Source organism: Helicoverpa zea, chromosome 28 (assembly GCF_022581195.2).
Source record: "Helicoverpa zea isolate HzStark_Cry1AcR chromosome 28, ilHelZeax1.1, whole genome shotgun sequence".
Taxonomy (NCBI): domain Eukaryota; kingdom Metazoa; phylum Arthropoda; class Insecta; order Lepidoptera; family Noctuidae; genus Helicoverpa; species Helicoverpa zea.
The window spans coordinates 4,440,678-4,462,899 of NC_061479.1; the positions used below are offsets into that span (position 1 = coordinate 4,440,678).

General features: G+C 35.4%; 1 protein-coding gene across 2 annotated transcripts in view; it reads left to right on the forward strand.

Moving 5' to 3' along the window:
* The first annotated feature begins 1,142 nt into the window (after positions 1-1,142).
* LOC124643783 (acetyl-CoA carboxylase) overlaps positions 1,143-22,222 on the forward strand; it is an 89,672-nt gene continuing 68,592 nt past the window's right edge. Inside the window, exons 1-3 of one of the 2 annotated variants that reach the window (XM_047182876.1) lie at positions 1,143-1,350; positions 10,122-10,216; positions 10,914-11,080. In XM_047182876.1, the coding sequence (XP_047038832.1) occupies positions 1,269-1,350; positions 10,122-10,216; positions 10,914-11,080 (344 nt within the window). In that variant the 5' untranslated portion in view covers positions 1,143-1,268. Of the gene's footprint in view, positions 1,351-10,121; positions 10,217-10,913; positions 11,081-19,503; positions 19,943-22,222 lie in introns of those variants that run through there. The other variant, XM_047182878.1, reaches the window with a different exon arrangement.

Sequence of the window (22,222 nt, forward strand, 5' to 3'; positions counted from 1 at the left end):
GGCACGGATATTGAGCTCTCGGCGGAAGAGTGGGGATCGCTTTGCGCACCGTACACATACGGCAAAAACCAATAAATCGCTTCTGCGCAGGTGAAGGTCAGGGCTCAATATCCGTGCCAATAACTTTAAACACTTTAACATACTGGTTAATGTATGTCGATTAGCATAAATAAACAAAATTAATACGTTAAAATTAAAAAAAAAAAAACAAACAAAGTAAATAGAATAAAAATGTGCGAGAATTAGAACACCATACAAACAACTGAATTTCTCCCTTGAAAACTGACAGCTGTCAACTGGTCAAAACATTCGATAGGTAGGTACTCCAAACTTTATCTCTGCTTTACACATGATGTTGTAAATTATAAAAACGAAAAATGACTCCTGCGGCTAAACCACTGAATGGATTAGGTTTTTTTTTTTACTATTCGCCATAGAAATCATAAAGTATATGTGATAGGATTTAGCGTGATTAGGTACGACACACCTGATATAAATGCAATTAGTATTAATAATACAATATAGAAAAATAATATGGTATAGTTCGGCCATTCAGAGAATGCGTTCCTGACACGTCGCGATTGAACTGACGACGTAACTACATTCATTGATTATTGATATAATAATGTTGTTTTAATGCTCCTCAATTGTTAAAACGGTAAACAACCAGCAAAAATATTTTTATCGTAACTGCAACGCCATTGCAAAGTTACGTCGTCAGTTCAATCGCGACGTGTCAGGAACGCATTCTCTGAATGGCCGAACTATAATTTAATTATAAATGCTTACAAGTTGTTATCTAACTTTATCGATATCGATAAAAAAGACAGCTCGTCGCAGCCCTAATTCTAAATGTAGAACAAAGATATCAATCTAAGTTCAGGGATCATACGATAAAAATATGTAACTTCAATCTTAAACAGCGCTTTACGTCGCTTTCGACAAACTAGTTGACGAGACGCCTAATATTACTACAAGGTCATTCATCGCTTTATTTCAGTGACATACGTAGTACATGCTTAGCTCGCGGTCCGACCACGCGTGAACGAAATAAAATAACCAACCAATTAAACGTTTTATAAATAAAGTTAAGTGTTTATCGATAATACAACGTAATTATATACCTATTAATTATTTAATAGTGTAAGTTCGTAGTGTGAAGTCGTTTCGTTAGTACATGTCAAAGTTTGGCGGGAAATTTGATCAGTCGCCATTATGCAGTGACAGTGTAGTGATGTGAATTTTTTATCGTTTTTTTTTTCTGTTTTATGTTTACGGTTATCATTTTTATCGGACTTTTTTTAGTTTTTGTTTTTATTATTAAGTTTTTTGGGAAGGGTGAAGATTCGAGTGAGTATTTTTTTTCGTTTTCCGTTTTGAATAATGTTTTTTTGGATTTATTTTTATGTTGTTTTTCTTTTATTTGATACTTCTTATAAGAATGAGATCTAGAGATATTGACTGGGGAGTCTTTTTTTTTCTTTATTATCATAAATCACGATTTTACGTCAAACATGTATTGAAACGTGAATTACGAAAATAAGTTTCGTTGTGACGACAATGTCACCTAATTTGCATAGAATAGCACATTATATATTGTACTTGCTCTTTAACTTTTAACAGTATATTTGAATATTTACTTTTCCTTAGAATTCATGCATTGTAATTATTTTGTAGGTAAATAGGAAAAATAAGAAACACGTTTTTTTTTCAAGTCTTATAAGACTACGTCAATAACTGTTGCCTCTATAATAGGCATGTCCTTAGGTCACCTAACTAGGCATAATTACCTAGACAACCATATTTAATTAGTTTAACAAATGATATTATATAGGAAGCAGGTTTACAATGTATCTTCAACGTAATAAAAATACTGAATAATTTGCAAAAAAATCTCATTTTTTTCTTCTTTGTTTTACCCATGAATTGGGATATGTAATGTCACCCCTATGAAGTTGGGTACATACCTACTTATAGTATCAATGAAACTGGCACACTTCAGATCAGCAAAATAATTTGACAAAATCGTACGTTGCCTTGTATAGGCGTTTGCTATATATCCTATTTGAATATGTATTCTTTCATAAGTAGACGGAAGCGAATGATTATAAGTCAATACTTATAATCATTCGCTTCCGCTTCGAGAGACAATTCTCTCTCTTACCAATGACTATCACACCGTCGTAGTAACTATTAAATAATCTGTGACACTGTCTAGTAAAATACTGAAAGTGTTTAGCTTTGACGGTCATTAAAAAAATGTTTTATTACTAGCTGTTCCCCGCAGTTCCGCCCGCGTTCCGAGAGAGCTACTTCCCGTAAATAAGTAGTCTATGAACTTCCACAAACGACATCATTTAACGCCAAAACTGACCGCTCAAACTGAGACAGAGTTCTGAGACTTTTGCTTTATCATCATCCTCCGAGCCTTTTCCCAACTACGTTGGATTTCGGCTTCCAGACTAAGCGGATGTAGCTAAGTACCAGTGCTTTACAAGAAGCGACTGCCCTATCAGACCTCCTCAACCCAGTTACCCGGGCAACCCAATACCCCTTGGTTAGACTGGTTGTCAGACTTACTTTTGCTTTAATAATATTGAATTAAGTAGTGAGCATATGGTAGACCATAAAAATAGCAACGACCACTAATTAATCATATGCCCAATTTTACACATGATACCGGTTCATTGAGAGGAAACATCACAACATACGAAACCTGTTTGAAACCACGCAGATTTTGTTATGATTGTATAATTTAATATATTCATTTATTGAGAATTTGTTGGATTTTAGTTATTTTTCGATGACCTTACTTGGTTTGTTGTAAACGAGCTGCTACTGAGGGCATTGAAAACCTCCTCGACTTTTAAACTTTTTAAAAAGTTAACGGCAGTCAATGTCAATCATATTGCAGAGTTCGGTAAACATTTACACATATAAGTAGACAGATCTAGTAAAATAACTATACTGCTCCGAAATTGGTTAATAAGAGACTCTACGATAATTAAAATGTACGAAAAAAACGTCTCTTTAAGTCAAAAAAAAATTGCCATCTGATGCTTCGCACATGTCCAACATAATATGTTGTGTTCATACATTTTGAATAAAATTTGTCAAAAGGAAGAGATCTGCTTTTAAAGGACCTTGTAAATCATGAAAGGCCTTCCTCTCAGACCTTGGAGGAACAGCTTTTCGCCAATTCCTCTGACCTTCTTCTAGTTATCGCGGAATTGTAGAAGACGCCTTTCAAAATATATATTTCCTGAATTTATTTATTTATCAATATTTAGTATCTATTCTATTACATACGCCTTCTTAAACAAATATCATGATAAACAAAAATCAAAATAATAATTAGGCTACTTTCTATCCATGTGCAGACTGCCTCGTTGGTCTCAAACGGATCGCAAACACGGCTGTTCGATTCCCGGTTCGGGCCGAAATCGCTTTCTGGGTTCTCTTAAAAACTTTCACAAAGGAGCCCGTAGTCTGGAAGTTGGTGATTAATTCACCCGTGCACCGGAGAGCACGTAAATGTCGGTCCTGCGCCTGATCTCTTTCCGGGCGTGCCGGATAGCCGTCCCATCGGGTTATGAGAGTGAAGGAATAGGGAGTGCACCTGTGTCCAAGCAAATGCTCGTGTACTATAATAAGTCCTGCGCAGCTGGTTGATCTTCTTAAATGAGAACAGCCGCCCCGTAACCGAAATCCGCCGTGGACGCTATTATCCATGTGCAGGAACATGTTCCCCTCTAGATTCAAGGACAGCGAGGAATGGCTAGTTGACAATAAATTACTCAAACGTTTATTTGTCGAATATTCAATCGAATACCAGTTACCTATGCGGTGAATTTAGTTAAATAAAATCAATTCATTGTTTGTCTAATGAGGTTAGAATCGAAATTCGCACGTTTTTCGTGTCGTATGTTGTGAATAATTTGGTTCTATTAGTTATACTTACATATAATTTAAATAGAGAATACGTTTAATTAAAAATATAAAAAATGAACGTTCACTGATGTCGGGAACAGGGTCTAAGCTGCCAGCAGTGGTTGTTATGAGTAATTCTTTGAGTCTACCTTCTACCTGAAAACACTCTTTGTGTTTAAAGTTGCCTATATCTCCTTTGAAAAATCATCTCAGGCAAATTATCTTCCCTTTTTCCTGGAGATGAGGTGTCATTAGATGACCCCTCCCGCTGTGAGTGCAGCGTGAGGGAGTGTCAGACTCTTACTGACTAAAACTGTCGCAGTGACTCTTTCGATCGATCCCGCAGATTTTTTTTATCACCACATATTTTTCCTAACATTTTATGTCATGGATTTCCGCAAAGTATTTCAGACTTCATAATTTATTATGACTTCTGTAACACAGATTGATGAAAGATAGGCATACGTTAGCAAATCCTCATAACTATAACCATTGTAGATCAATTGACAATCCTTGAACGTTTTCGGCACAATGGCGCGATGATAAGATATAATCTAATCTAGTTTAGTCAAATGTGTTGTTTGTTTAGTATTTATTCGCGAGCCATTTGAGATTATTGTGTTAAAATGTCCTGTTGAGATGTATCACACGATACAACATGTTTGTTATATTTAAAAAACATAAGTTTTGAAGAGTGTTTAGTGTCTGGTCATGAAACTCTTGGTGAGGTGTTGTTTCCGTCTATTTCACGGTTTTTTTTCTAATTGTTACATTGGTGGGTCCCGGCTAACATGTGAATATTTGCCAGTTGTTACGAGTAATCAATCATAAAGTCTGGCAACTAGATTAACGGGAGTATGGGGTATCCCAAGTAACTGGGTTAGGGAGGTCAGATAGTAGACTCCTTGTAAAACACTGGTACCCAACTGCATTTGGTGAGATTAAAAGCTGGACCCAACACAGCCAAAGCAAGGTAGATGATTTTTCATTCTCTTTAACTGACATAATCTTAAGCACCTACGTATTGTTTGCCATTGCAAACTACTAATTGAAAAACCAAACATTAATTTACTTGCAGTGTTACACTAAACTGACGACGTTTTGAGCAAGTTTGTTTAAGAATCTAACGTACCAACCTAATATTATCCAAGCAAATAGTAAACAACAAGGAGGGATCAAGGTATCAATACTTAAGACCTCATTAAAAATAGCCCGCGGTTTCACCCTCGTCTCATGAGAACTGCTGCCCATACCGGGATACAATATAGCCTATGTTACTCGGGAAGAGTGCAGCTTTCCAACAGAGAAAAAAATTTGCGAATCGGTTCAGTAGTTTAGGAGAAAAAAATCCTCTTTAACTTTACCTATTTATAGTCTTCTTCCTCCTGCCCAGTTCCCAATTTTATTTGGGATCGGCGCAATATGTCGTCCTCTTCCATTTCCACTGTCACTCGTCATACTGACACTCACTCCCTTCCTATTCATGTCATCTTTCAGGCAATCCATCTTTTCTTAGGTCTTCCTCATCCTCTCCATCCATCTACATTCATACTTATATCTATTTACAGTACCTATAGTTATTTGCACTTACATTATTCTTCCTAAAACTCATAACCTGATAATCACTCAACAAAAATGTACCAAAAGCGTGATGTTGATATATTTTGTCAACACAATTAGCAACGGAGTAATAGATAATTTTCATGGGTCAAAGATTGTTGGGTTCAACGACAAAAGATAATATTTTGACACCTGACTTGTATGCATACATATTTTTTCCATTCACTTGCGTTAGCAAATGCATAATGGTCATATTTCACGCCATGAGTGTATAACGAACGGCCGCATACACGGAAATGCATTAAAACTTAATTTTAAAAAATAGCCTAAAACATAATACTAACCAAAACTTAAAAATATAATATTATTTGTATTTTTTATATTAATTCTTGTATGTAGTTTTGTTTAATTTAAAGTTTAATGGGTATATTATTACTGTATCTACTAAGCAAACAACGAAAAACGTGAAACAAGTTTTCTGGACAGTAGAAAAAATATAGCAAACATGTAGGTATATTTTAAATCACCAATAAAATCTAATCCCCCAATTAAGTATATTAAAAGTGAACATAAAAAGAAAACCGTAAAAATATTTTCCTATCGATAGCAGAGACAACACTATCAAACACAGAATGACTTAACAAATGTCATTCAAAGTCAATCTCACACATACATTTGCCCTTTATTTCACTTCCGAAGATTTATCGTTCGTCCTATTTCACCTTCACAATTCTCATGCGACGGCCGAACGAGAAAAGTCAGTATCTGACACCGTGTCGACATTTGAACTATGATAACCGTTAATTTAGATAACGAAAAATAACAAGCTATGAAATAATCGATATCGAAGCGAACTCTTCCTCATCACTAGTGTTTTTACTTTTTTTTTAATGTTGCACGCGTTATGGGTGTGTTTTTAAGTGTTGCCAGGTGTATAACGAATTTTGTTTTTGGATGTAATCAGGAAAAAGGTAATATGGTTTTGTTTTCTTTGCCTATTATTATAAAATACATATGTATAACTTTGAAAATGTTGTAACTTCTAGTATTATCCAATATTTACCATACAATGTTTGCTGTCTGGTCCTTCATAGCCCAATAAAGTTGACGCTAAAGTTAGACAATGTAATATCTTAACCATTAGGGCTCAGAAATAAAACTCGTACTTAACTACAAAAAAAAAACTTTCTAAGAGCATTATTAATAGACTGAAAAACACATTATAAAGAGAACTGTAAAATTGTACCATGAAACGTAATTTTTCAACAATTTTCCAATTCATTATCCATTTATTCGAAAGGTGGTACTTTACAAAGCAATATCCACGTTTAATATAATCATCGGGTTCCCGATAATGGCATCTTCCACCGCAAATGGAATTCCATCGATTTTCATCACGAAATACCTCAGTGAAGTTCTACTTATGTGATGAAGAAAATAAGGCAGAAGGTCCATTTTGATTAAAGCCTTGAAATATTTTAGTAGTAAGCAAAGTAATCCCTACTAATATTATAAACTCTGTCCGTCTCTGCCTGTTACGCTTTCACTTCTAAACCACTGAACTGATTTTAATAAAATTTGGTACAGAGATAGAGTTGACCTTGAGAAAGAACATAGGACAGTTTTTATCCCGGACATTTGAAGAATTCTCTTGAAGACGCGATATAACCGAACTCTACGCGGGCGAAGCCGCGGGCGGAAGATAGAATTTAATATTTTTTAGTAACAAACAGGTCAGTGGGAAGTAATCGTGAATCCAATCATAGTGTTTAGCCGATCCGAGACAGGCTGGCTACCTGATCGTTGTAATGTGCGCACTAACATTCATTTCCATACTGATTTATGAGCCCTATCAAACTGAAAGTGGATTAAAAGTTTGCAGAGTGCGAACAAAAACCAGAAAAAAATATTCTTTCACGACATTTTAGCATTCTATCACACACCAAATTAAAATTTTGTTAGGCCATTGTAAACATGAGGCATTATTTTATAAGTGACTTTTGCTTTTAAAAGTAATGAATAATACAACAGTAAATGATTTAAAGAACTATCAAATTGTTGTACCTACTTATTTATTCGCGATTCAAAAAAAATAATTGTGAAAAGTGTATTGTAAATCTTCGTATAATACGTTCACATTATGCTCGCCTTATTAAAAGCTATGATAATTTGTGCTTCTATCATTATTGTTGCATGGTAACCGTAGGTAGAGACTCATAATAATGTAGGGCGGAATTGTAATGCAGGAAACTCGGAATTATCGTATTATCCAATACCCTTGCATTGATAAAAACTTCTGAAACTAGGTACTCTTTGATCTGTCTTAATCTACATGTCTTTCGTCTGCCTAGCCTTTTCCCAATTGTCTTGGGGTTGACTTCCAGTCTAACCCGATGCAGCTGAGTACCAGTGTTTTACAAGGAGCGACTGCCTAATTTATGCCTCAAAAAGTGACGCTTTAGATTCAATTATAATTCATTAAAATAAATGACGACACGAGAATTTAATGAGAACGCAAATTGCCTAAAGATATCAGTCAGTAGTTACATAAATTAGTGTACTATTGTATTCAGGGCCCCGAATAAGCAAATCAATAGTATTTTTAAAGCCTCACGAATTATTTGTTAATCAATACATTTTATAACTGTCGGTAAGTCAATAGTGGATAGAATTCCCTTGAATCGACATCGTCGGTACCATGGAGAACAAAATGACTAGCGGAGATGTCATAACGCAAAATCTTCTAGGAAAGTAGCGCGACAACATGCGGGTGCGAGGGGAACGAGAAACGTTACTAGCTCCGCCCTTTACACTCCTTCTATGGAACCCGCACGTTATTTTCAAAATAAAATCACCAATCAATCAAGACCATTTTTTGACAGATTTTGTTTTGGAACCCAAACGTCTCGTTAGTTCTAGTAACTGATCACGCCTATTGTACGTTACTTGACCTACAAGAAGGCGCCTGACCTACCTTCTTAATAGCATCTCCGCTATCTTTCCTTCCTCCGTGGTCGTCAGCCTAGAATACCCACTGTTGGACAAAGGCCTGCCCCAACCTAGGCAAGCCCTAGAATAGTCTCAAAATAGGTTTTACTACAACTTACATAAAACGTTATCTTTATGCATAATTATTAATTGCCATAAAGTGATAACCTTTTTACATTGCGTACTTGAATGGTTAAGGTCGTCTGTATTGTAACTGTAAATACTGAATCAAGCGCAGCTGGAAGCTTAATTCTTACATTGATAGAATATGCACTACATAACAATTGAATACTACAGCTGTTCCTCGCGTTTTCACTCGCTTCCCGAAGGATCTACTTCTCACAGCAGAATTAAAAGTAGACTAGGTCTTCTCGGTGAATGGGTTAATTTTGGGGCCTAACAGCCAGTTTCTTCATCAAAAGTAAAAGCCAAAGTAAAATTTAAAGTAATGTCTAAAGCAAAAGTGACGGTCAAATTCATTTTTTCTATTAGTTTTGCTGTCACTTTAGCCTTGAAAAAACGAATTTGACCGTTACTTTTACTTTAGACATTACTTTAACTTTTACTTTTGATGAAGAAACTGGTCGTAAGACGAACAAATTTACTTTCCAATCAATTATAATATTATTATATAGTACCTAAGGAAGTAAGAATTGTTAAAAGTAGCTAAATACTGTAGCGCGTGGCGCGCTAGGGACCGGGGATCTTCGGTACCTATATTTGATAATTAAAACATTAAATAGAACTTTAACTTAGGTTTATTTTCTGACTCGGGGTGAAGTGACAACTTCAATATCAAAACCTATTCTATTCTGATATCTTTAAATAATTGTCCAGCCAGGCATTAAAATATCCTACTAATATTATAAACGCGAAAGTTTGTATGTATGGATGGACGTTTGTTACTCTTTCACGCAAAAACTACTGAATGGATTTTAATGAAACTTTACAATAATATAGCTTATACATCAGAATAACACATAGGCTACAATTTGTAAACATATTGTTCGTAATACTAAACCTGCGCAGACGAAGTCGCGGGCACCAGCTAGTAATGAAATAAAACCTTACAACGAAAGAGTGAACTACTCTACACTACCTACATATCTATGTTATTTTTACATTCCCCTGAATTCCACCAGTGTAATGAGGTATCTACTTCCCGAACTCGGACAACAACCTATAAGCGGCAAACATATACGTCAAGAGCCTATCAAAATATTTAATGCAACAATCAATTATTACAAGTTTTAACTATAAAAAATTTTGTAGGCGTTTATTTTTTTTTACCACTATGCACTTGCATAAAGCCCGAAGCTATGTATCTGGCCATACGCTAATCGCCAGCTACACTTAAATTTTATTCTCTTATCTTCGGTTAGAACTAGGTGTAGGCGCGCAAGTCAGGTCCAACCTATTTCTCATCAGTTAGAGCTACGTTTTCGATTCATTTAAGCATTTTGAGATTGAGATGCTTACATATCTTGTCTTTCCCAACTGATTATTTCCTCTGAGCTGATATTGAAAAATGAAAGTTAAGAATGTTTAAGTGAAATTTTCATATGGGAGTAACAAAGTTCAAACCAGTCACCTAATTACGACGTTGATGCATGTACTTATATTGTAATTTTTATTACTTTCAGATCAAAAGATGTCTGAACAGCAGGACCAAGCCCGCTGTTCATCGAGTGAGAGCGACAATTTCGAGAAAATCGACTCAGAAGAGGCAAGGGAAAATGTAAGTAGAGCTTTTATACCTACGTTCTTTATTTTATTACTAGCCGTTTCCCCGCGGTTTCACTGCGTCCCGTGGGAAGTACTGCCCATACCAGGATGTTACTCGGAAAGAGTGTTGCTTTCCAACAGTGAAAGTATTTCTCAAATCAGTTCAGTAGTTTTGAGCCTTTAGGGTGCAAACAACGAAACAAACAAAAAAAATCCTCTGTATTATATTTAGGTATTATTTATGGACATTTTCTTAAATAAAATATCAAGACTACTTGGGTACCTACGTTGTGAATACTCAAGTAGTTGTCTTAAGCTTTGATTTCGATGCTTTTAAAATTGAATTTGATCTTCACTCGTCTGCTTGAGTCAGTTTTGTAATACTGTGACCTCTTTATTTGAATGAGCTTTAAGTACCTATCTTATGTACCTATTTTGGCATCAAGTTACAATTATCGCTCACGCAACACAACTTGACGAATCTTAAGTTAGCTCTTTAACTGCGCACTTAGTAGACTTTTCAAAGAAAGTACCTATCTGCTGTCCATTGCGCAGCCCATCTTCTAACTTCAGCCTCGCAATGTTACAGAACTATAATAAAGCAAAGAACATAAAGCATTGAAACTGCCAAAAGATAGTTCTGCTGTCCATAAAAATCTGGTAACCAACTTTAGTTTCACAAACTAAATATACCCATTTTCCAATTCCAGGGCGGTGCCGCCAACTTTGTAGTCGGTGAAGAGGAACAAGAACATCCTGATGATGCACCAGCTCACGAGGGTCGGGACTCCTTCCCGAATGCCCCTCGGCCGAACAGACCACGACCATTGACGGTGGCGCAGCAGCTCGCTCTAGCGGAGAAGCGGAGCACTCTCAGGTATGTTTGATAATGTTGGTCGATAGATGGCGCTGTTTTAAATTTGTGTATTGTTTTTTTATTTATTTTGTAAATAATGGAAAAAGGTACATATCGCTTTCATGCTCATGCATACTATATACGACTTCTACCCTTACTATATACTAGGTACCCTTGATACATAAGTAGGTACTAATTTATAAGTTTGAAGATTGAAACAAAAGAAGCCATTAATTACCTGTAACAGCGTAGGTAATAATAAGCTTATGGAAGAACTAGGTAAGTAAGTATAAAGTATCTACGAACCTACTAGAACCTAGACAGTATGGTCTCAAGACTTTAGCCTGTCCTATAGCAAATCTATACATATAATAAAATGATAGGAAAGTCAAAACTGTACATTGAATATTTTTTTTTTAAGAATACTTGGGGGGTGATCCATAATCGATTCTGAACCCTAATATGTAGTTTTTAAAATTTTTGTCTGTATGACTGTTTATCTGTTTGTCTGTATGTTTGTCCCGGATAAACTCAAAAAGTACTACATGAATTTAAATCAAATTTTGCATGACTATTACCTGGGGGCCGGTTTAACACATAGGCTATATATTATCACGCTATCACCTACGGGGGTTGAGCAATGAACGATTAAATAAACAAAATTGGAAATTCTATATTGCCCACGCAGACGAAGTCGCGGGCAACAGCTAGTATACAAATAAATAAATTGGCATAATCAGTAACATTTTTTTTATGACCCTCCCAATTGTGGGAGCAGACTGACTTCCTGACTAAAACCCATCACGTTCCCTCTTAAGCCCTTAAATATACCAAAGCCTCGGTAACTCTTTGGAACAATCCCGCAGCCCTGGCAGACACATACCAACAATCAGATCGAAAACGTCTGCAAACTAAAAACACCTTACATACTTACCACAGAAAACACTAGCATTAAAACGTCAAAAACATAATAATATTATTTCCAGCTATCAAAATGCATAACTCGTCGTTTTACGCAATAAGTAATAGGCGGCCATTGTTGTGACGCGTCGTTTTCGCGCCAAAGCCTCCAGTGTTCTCGTGCCATCGCGACCGGTGCACGTTCCGATATAATTTCCAACTAACAACACCGTGTAAGATTTTTCGAAGTGTTTTTAAACACAGTGTTGAATGTGTCATTGTGTTTGAGTGGTGAAAATGCGCGGGAGATTCGCTTTTTTTTTTAATATGTTTTGACGTTTTTGGTAGTGTTGATCGATGAGAGTTAATTTTATGTAATTTGTTTCTTTTTAAAAATTAATAGAGTTATTACCAGTGTTATTTAGTTTTTTTAAATAATAAATTATTGCTCCGAATGTCGTAGAAATAGGAATCGTTTTAGGTATAGATAATAATATGAAGAATCCTTGTAATTTAAACATTTTTCCTTGTTTTAACGTAGGTATTGATCTGTCCATAACAATATTTATACATCGTTAAAAAGGTTATTTACGCTACTAAACACCATTTTAATGCAGGCACTTGGTTACAGAAATAATTTATACTATAAATTTAATTACAAATTTAATTATAAATTTATTTATATTAGAAAGAAAACAGCTGTTAAGTTTAAACACCTGGTAATTAGGTAAGTTATTTTAATAAAAAACTTCGAAATAACCAATAACTAGGGTTTCTCGGTTTTTTTAGATTCCGTAACTGAAAAATATTTTTTATGTAACAAACCTACATAATCATTGTAATTAAATCTAATCTGATACTAAAAACATCAGATACCTATCGTAATTTTTGCACCTATCAAAATTACTAAAATAAGGAAAAATAACTTCATTCAGTATACTTAAATACGCACCTACCTACTTGGTAAAGTTCACTATCTAATCTTATAAGACTGTTAGTCATAGACCACATGTAAAAATCTGAGTAATAAAATGTTATCTATGGTATCGATACCCAGAAATAGAATTCGTTTGATTTCTTCTGAAAACCGATTATTATTTTTAATGTGTTTTTCACATAACATCTAAAATGTCACTCGTCAATGACGTCCGTGTAATCTTATTATATAGGTATACCTTTAATTTTACTCGGAATATTAAGATGACGAAAAACGAATTTTGTTTTTGACGTTCGAAAAGTGCTGATTTATCAGCCTAATTTGAATAAACGTTATTGAGTTTGAGTTTGATGGTTTAAAAACATAAAAATTAAGTTGGTATCCTATCGGGATTCTTGTCTTTGATACTGATCTTACATGACAGATACTAGCCGTTTTATCGCGGTTTCGCCTGCTTATAGTGCGAACTACTGCCCGTAGAGGGAAAAAAGTCGTGGTAGCCTAGTATGTAAAGAACCAACCTCTCGAGTATGAGGATGTGGGTTCGATTCCAGTCCAGGCAAGTAGCAATGCAACTTTTCTAAGTTGTGTATGTACTTTCTTTTAAAAGTATTATCTTGGACACCAATGTCTGATAAAAAGGTGAAGGAAAAAATCTTCAGGAAACCTGGACTATATAGTCTGAAATCACCAACCCGCATTGAGCAAACGTGGTGACTAAGGTACCTGGGGGTATTAAGGCCTAGCTAAGGGAAATTTGTAAAAAAATGAAAAATGACCGTCATAATCAACAAGTTTTATTAGTAATCAGTCATTCACTTAAATAACTACAAAGTTTAAACAAAAAATAGCATCTTCTGCTTTAAATTAAAAGAATATTTAACTTTTTTTTTAACTCTCTCTGAAGGCTTTATTATACTAAGGGAAGGTAAAAAAGCCTACAGTTAAAACTATCGAAAAATCAACTTAAACTTTGTAAATTGGTATTTTTGATATTAATAATCATACAAATAAAGTAATAGGAACATAAATAGTCTCGGAATATTAAATAAATTGCCTCTATTCGCATCCACTAGGATACTGAAAGTCATCAGTATCTTCTATCGATAAACCGACACACTGCTCATGATACCACTTGACGCATTGCGAGCATTGTTTCATTGCCAGTTCACGATGCCCGTTTGGGAGGCGTCGTGATTCTTAGAACTGAAAACAACCATAAATAAATTAGACATATACAGGGTGGCCCATTCATAGGCGTCCAAAAGAAAAATTTAGAAGCTCTATGCTATGGGGTATCCGAATCACCCCCATGTATGTTCAGCGATTTTTTTGTTTTTAATTTTTTTCCCTAATTTTAATTTCAACATTGTTTTTTTCTATTTTACCTTTTTTCCTAACGTTTACGACAGATAACGTTAACGACAGATGTTTTTTTTTTTTTGTAATTAATCATCATGATAATAGCTAACACCTGAAAAAAGCAGTTTGGCTAAACATTCTAGAACTTACATATAATTTTATCTGAAGTTCAAAATTACTGTTGGAGTTCAGTAGCCAAAACTGTTAAGGGCTTGAAAAAAATTAATAAGGGGTTTCTAAGCAGGTTTCTAATTTTGAACGGTACATTATAAATAAGAAGTTTTAAAAAGTCGGAGTATAATAAGGCCTACAGTAACATTTTATAGGCCTTAATATCTGCGAACCGCGTGCTTACAAAAAACAAAACAAATATTTTTTTTAATACGATTAACCCCTTAATATGGTATGGTAGATGCAAGCATACAGTAATTAACGAACAGACAGTCAATGCAGGTATGTATCTGTGATATTACAAAATTTACTTACGTTTTTCTGGAGCCAATTTTTATAATTCCGGCCGCGCGAACACTCCTCAAAATGTTTTCGACGATACTGGCGCCGTGGCCAATGAAAGAGCGCGTCCGCCACTTCGCAGGGACGTGTACACGCGCTATGCATGTGTGAATGTAACCTCGATCTTCAACTGTTATATTTCGTACGATTTTTGACATTTAGGCCTTATTATCCGACAGGCCTTAATACCCGCGGGTACCTTAATGCTCAATCCTTCTCCGTGGGAGAGGAGGCCGCAGCCCAGCAGTGGGACGATAAAAAGGCTGTATCAGTAAAGGGAAAAATATAACCTATGTTACTCAGGAATAATTAAACATTTTCCCAAATGTGAAACAATTTTACGAATCGGTAGAGTATTGTCGGAGCCGTTTTTTTTTTAAATCGGTATTATATCAAATTTGTAATTTTTTATACTGACTGCATACTATAAGTAATTCTTTAAAACTATATAACACTTAGATAAACTAGGTATATAGGTATCTAAATCATAAAGTCATAAGCACGGTAAAGATGTCATTACCTATAGCCATTAATGATGAAATATGAAAAGGCTAATTTCGTAATTAACATTCAATTGTGTTATTATTGATTACCAATATTATTACTAATGGTTGGGATAACGACATTGATTTGCTAGACATGAATTGACATGTTTAAAAAACAAAAGTACGCTATCAACAAAATGATTATATACCGAATTACCTAATAAAGATTATTATCTAACTAGCCTGAAGGTACTGTAGATAAGTTTATATCTGCTGTATTAACATAATTCGAGAATTTTGCTCGCAATTATCAACTTTTGGAACATCGTCGATCAAAATGAACTTTTGACTACATATCTCAAATACTGACTTATAACATGGACTACGGACTGTCGGGCATTATTAATAATGACCGGTCAATGCGATAAATTAATCACTTTGGCAATCGCTCTTGGACGTTATTAATAATGGCCGGTCTTTATTCATAATGCCCAGTTAATCACGTTGCCCGTAACATATAGGTAGGGCTGCCATCCGTCCGGGTTTCCCCCGATTTGTCCTCGTTTGGAGGCCGTCCGGGGGCCGTCCGGGCGGGGTTTCAAGAAGTGTCCGGGGAAAACCCGGACACTTCATGTAAGGAAGCACCTCATTGAATTTAAGTATATGTTAATCGTAAATGGATTACAAATTAGGTATTATTTAGTTTAAAAAAAATCGTACTCGTTCGGGGAAAAAATGCGATTTACGCCAAATGTCCGGGTTTTTTTAATGTTTGTCCGGGTTTGGCGAAATTCGAGATGGCAGCCCTACATATAGGTCATCATCCTCCGAGCCTTTTTCCCAATCATGTTGGGGTCGGCTTCCAGTCTAACCGGATTCAGCTGAGTACCAGTGCTTTACAAGGAGCGACTGCCTATCTGACCTCCTCATCCCAGTTACCCAGGCAACCCCGTAACATATAGGTACATGCTATAAAAAAGTCGTGGTAGTTACACTATACCAACCAACTCAAGATTGGCTGAACCGTTTAAGCTGAAAATTAGAGGGGAGGTAGCTTAGACCCGGGACCTCTTTCTAACTATCCGGCTACGGAAAAAAAATATCTCGGGACGCGGGTGAAACCACGAACAGAAACTAGTATATTATGATTTGTACATTCGTTATAATGTGCAGTCCCTAAATCGCAAAAATGTCACGTTTCTACGTTACATACATGAGAATAAGTATAGCTAAACAACATAAATAATGTTTATTCAGCAAATTCTTAAACGATTATAAGATTCTGAAATTATTTTACGTTCTGTCTACTAGCCGTATTTTCGCGGTTTCACCCGCGCCCCCTGGAAACTACTGCCCGTTCCAGGATAAAATATGGCCTATGTTACTCGGGAAGACTGTAGCTTTCCAACGGTGAAATATTTTTTTCAAATCGGTTCAGTGGTTTCGGAGCCTTGAGAGTACAAACAAACAAAAAATATTTCCTCTCTTTGTTATATTAGAAGCATAGATATCTTCCAAAAAAAAGTCGAAGGTATTTAATAGACAACTTTTTTTTGTTAACATGTACCTAAGTTCCTACGTAAGAAAATATGTAAGTGGTTTCTTTAACTAAAACAAATTATTAGCTACGGAAGCAAAGAGACATACAGTAACGTCCTTCACAGTTGTTAAACTTTACACTTTACTTAATTCATTAATCACGTACAAATAAACGTATTGACGTCTTAATAAACACTGTACTTACGTTAAGAATACAGCAGTTGACAAAAACTGAACATTTGTATAAGCCGATCACTTAGAGTATTTAAAAAACCGTCTAAGTATGAGACGGACTCGTGAATGAAGAATTCCGTACCATTTTCTCTAAACTTAGCATAAATACCCTTTGTTTTACCTACCTTTAAAATATTTATTATTATCTAAGTAGTTTTCAGTATATTGGTTAGTTTTGTCAGGAATAGAAATACAGCATCTGTAAAAAAAAACCCGTAACCACGGAACAGTGTTCTAGTGACATAAATTTTCTGTTCTATGTACGTAAATACCCTGCCTAAGATATAGGCTGGTGACATATGGAGAGCGAAATCTTTAGTAATAGAGTCCCGTTTTACCCTTTGTCTAACCTGCGTCCTGTCTGGCTATCTTATATCCTTAGCTTCGTTCAAATGACTCCTCCCGCTGTGGGTGCAGCGTGAGTGAGTGTCAGACTCTTACTGACTAAAACCCACCATGTTCCTTCCTAAGCCCTTTATGTACCAGCGCTCCTGCAGCGCCGCGGTAACTCGCGCGATCCATCCCGCAGCCCCAACATGCTTTGGGCATAGTTATAGGTAAAGCTTAAGATATGGACCAAAATAAATTGTTGTTTATTCAAAAGATAAAGAAAATCCATTTTTAATGATATTTTGAAACGTTTTTGATTGTTTAGATTTATCTTAATAGTCATCTGCATTGTAGTAAAATTCAGACATAATGCGTACAAAATGGTGCGCTGTCTTTATGACCAGTTTTTTTTAAAAAAAAAAAAAACGCTAAAATTAACACTTGGAACGTTCTAAGATTTTACTTTATTACTTAGGTACCAACCGTTTTAACTTAGATAGGTAAGTGTTTCACAATTATTTCAAGACCATGTTATTTTCTATAATGGTGTAAGAGTGGGTGGACCTCACTTGAATATGGAGACAATTCGTTGCACAATATGCCTTTTAAATCTGTTTTAAAAGTTGTATCTCCATAGTTTTTCTTGAAAGTATACAAGGTGTTGATTTGCATTTGCGCCATAGTTCAGGAGGAGGACATACAATACTTAAATAATCGATTGGAATTACAGTAGATGGGAAATAACTAATATGCACTACTTTTTTTGTCATTGTAATGTCGTGGTATTTCCAAAGTAATCCAATTTTATGAATGAAATTTATGAGTGATCGTTGCGTATGCTTTGTGTTTGCGTTTGTGTGAGAGTGCAGCACGGTTTTAATGCCAGTAACGTACGCGCCAAGTTTAAATAAGGCTAGATGACATTTACGGAATTCCGAAAAAAATTAAAGAAAAAAAATTACGTACCAATTTTTTTATTGATTTGGGTCAAGAATCATTAGCATAATTACCTCCTTGAATATGGCACGGATGCAAATCAACAGCTTGTATTTAAATCTAAATTGTATATTAATATAACAAAGAGGAAACATATTTTTGTTTGTTTGCACCCTTTAGGATCCGAAACTACTGCACCGATTTGAAACTTTGGAAAGCTACACTCTTCCCGAGTAACATAGGCTATATTTTATCCCGGTACGGGCAGTGGTTCCCACGGGACGCGGGTGAAACCACGGGAAAATGACTAGTAATAGTTATAATTAAGCAATGCATTTTTCTTTTTTTACACTTAAATATAAGCAGGTTTATGTCGCATAAAGAATCACCTACGTTTTTTACCTCAAATTATACTAATCCCCGGAATTTCGACGTCAATACATATTATATACATACCTACTTATATCATTTTTGTAACAAAGGATTTTTTGGAATTTTACCCTAAAAAACTGACACGTAGTACGATTCGTAGTAAGTATATTCCATGGATTTTCCTTGTGCCTAAAAACTTATTAGTAGATAATAATACTATTATTAGGTACAGTTTATACAGGCTGTTGATTTTTCAGTCCAATATTGAAAACACTTTGATCTTCTGAAAAATAACTTACGTATCCTAGTTCATTACTTAGATAATATTAAAGCTAAATAAACGAAATACGTATTTTATTGGAAAACTTGCTCTATTAATGTTACTAATTTTGTAAACAAATAAATAAATAATGACGCGAGGGACAACCAAAAACGGGTTTATTTAAATATAAAATCTAAACAAATTAAGGTCGTATTACGTAAATGCTTTAATGCATTTCATCGTGTATTTTGATTCAAAAGGCACAATGGAAAAATATATTAACTTCATCCATCATTTATTTAGATTAAGATTTTTAAAATCTTAAAAACGAAAAAAAATGGATTTATAAGCGGTAAAATTCCAAGTACCTACTTAAATGAAAAAAGAAACGTATTTTTCCAGACTATTAATATTGTATGCTTGTTTAGGACCGTACCTAATTATTTTTTAATCGATTCGGAAAAGATCCGCTCAAAAATAAATCGATAATAATTTAATATCTAAACGTTAATAAAATAATCGTTTTGAATCACCCTATGTTTATCCTACTACGGATATTAATATCATCATTCAGTTTTAGAACTAGCATCGATCGACACGTATCAAACGTGCTAAGATTTAAACAAAACTTTAATAAATAAATAATATATGAACATAGCATTTATACAATAAATCTACCTCAACTTTTAACTTTATGACACAAAAAATAAGTGCCAAAACACAGTGCAAGTGAAAAAAAATGAGCCATTTATGAACATTTTAGATTCAGTGTGTGGTATCGTGAACGTATTTTTCAAAATGTTGAAACGCAGAACTTCTAAGCGTTTTGTGCTGGGAGAGAATGCTGAGCCTCAGTCGTTTGATGATGAGGAACCAACTGAGGTTCTACCGAATCTGGCGCAGAAGTTCCAGATGACGTTAAGCGTGGACCCTGAAGAGAGGGAGGGTCATGAAGAAGGCCAGAGACAACAGGATGGCAGGCTGTTGAGGCCTCCTAATAGCGGGACTTTGCAGTAAGTTTTTTTAAAGAAATTTTTAAAATGTTTTTTTTTTTGTTGTTATTGTAATTTTTATTGATTTTTTTTTAAGTTTTTCACTCATTTGTTTAAACATCCTGTAGGTTCTTTAATGTCTTGTTTATTGTGACTATGTGAGGGTCGGAGTTTTCTGAACATAAAATATGGTATTTAATAGTTTTTGAGGAGAATTCGATTAAGGTCTAGACTGGCCTAAAAACCTTTCTCATGAATCTTCTATCTATTGAAGAAAAACTTCAAAAAAATATGTCCAGTAGTTTTTGTTAGTTCACCGCAAACAGTCTTACAGACGACTTTCGTATAATAGGTATGTGATGATTACCAGTCTTTACCAAAAACAGGTACCTGAATTAGGTCCTCAAATAATACCTAAAATATTAATAACAGGTTTTTTAGCGGAGCTTCTATAAATAATCGTCATTAAGTACCTGCCTATTATATTTTTATTAAAAGGACGTATCTTTAACCTCTGAATAATAAATAAAGAGACTTTGTTTACCAAGGAGTATGTATACGAACGTTAACTTTATTTTCGACTAAATGTTTCCCGCGGTTTCACCCGCGTCTCCCGAGAACGAAGTGTTACTAGTAAAAAGTAGTTTTTCTAGATAAATACATTAGGTGCCGGGATAAAATACATACAGCCTATGTTACCCGGGAAGAGTGTAGGTTTCCAACGGTGAAATATTTTTTCACATCGAATCAGTAGTTCCGGTGCCTCTAGGGTACAAAAACCAAAAAAATGTTTTATTATATTAAAATATAGTATAAATCTATTAGCATCTGAGTAAATAAAAATCTAAGCTTTGAAGAGTTTAGCTTCTAATCACTTAGCTGACTAAATACCTGTCTAACTAGATTGGTAGACCGAGGTCAGATAAAGACGATGGCAGTTTTAACTAGATCTTTATACCTATCTTGGTTTTAAACTAATATCTCTTTAAAAGTAGTAACTTCAATGCTTTAAATGTAATCCTTCTTCGTGTGAGAGGAGGCCTGTGCCTAGCAGTGGGACGATAAAAAGGCTGTAACTGTAAGTATTAGCTTCCGCCAGCGGTTTCACCCGCATCTGTATAGGTCACTTTTTTAGCCCGCGTAGCTGAGCAGTAAAGTTAAAACGCCCCTTAAATTATGATCCAGCCTGTCCCTTTGCTGGAGTCAGCGACGCCCTAAGCCGATGCTCGTAACCTTAGCGGAGTTGCTTGGTTTGTAAGCTATTTTTTCCCCTGCCTGGAGGCCTTAAATGCTAGGCATCCACAGGGATTTTACCGGTTGAGCAGTCAACAGCCTCTAGGCCAGTGGTTCTTAACCTTTTTGACATGAGGGACCACTTTAACTAAAGTTTGTCTTGCCGGGGACCACCTCATCGGTTTACCTAAATAAGCACTCATTTGTTTATTATTTATCAAAAAAAAATCTGAAGTTTTGAGTGAGTTCTACTCAAAGCCAAACGCATGTCGGCAGTTGTGTAGGTAAGCAAATGTAAATAAAGAAAAACTTGCCTATGTAGTTTCCAAATGCGCGAGCGAAACGAGCGCGAAATTTTTATCGGACTTAAACCAAATATTACGTAAAATGTAGCCCAAACGTACTAACTTTTTGTTTGTTGAGAAATGCAAAAATAAGGGCATATACTTTCTGAATATGCGAGCGAAGCGAGCGCGAAATTTTTATTGGACTTCGACCAAATATTACGTAAAATAGCAATAAAATAACAAATATTACGTAGCCCAAACATACATTTTCATGAATGGAGGGACTAGGTATGACACACCCGATATACGTCCATGCGAAAACCCCCGCTCGCAATTATAAGTCAATAAAAATTAAGTTAGATAACGTATAGCAACGTCGCGAAGCTAAGCTTCGCGGACCACTTGGAATGCCTCCAGGGACCACCAGTGGTCCGCGGACCACCGGTTAAGAACCACTGCTCTAGGCTGAACTGCGAGATGCCATAAAAAAAAACCGCATTCATAATAACTATCTACTACTTACTAAGTACTTAAGGTACGCTTTGAATTCTTGCTGTCGACTGCAACTGCCGACCGCACATGCCGCGACTGCATTAATTTATACCTACATCGATATCTGATAGTGACTGAACGTGCTGCTGCCGCTTCGATCCAAAACGGTTTCATGTAAATACATACAAACCAGTAGTGCAGCTGCGGCCGACTTCTTGCAGTCGCGGCAGTTGCAGCCATCAGCTGGCATTCAAAACGTACCTTAACTGCTAAGTTTTATAAAAATCTA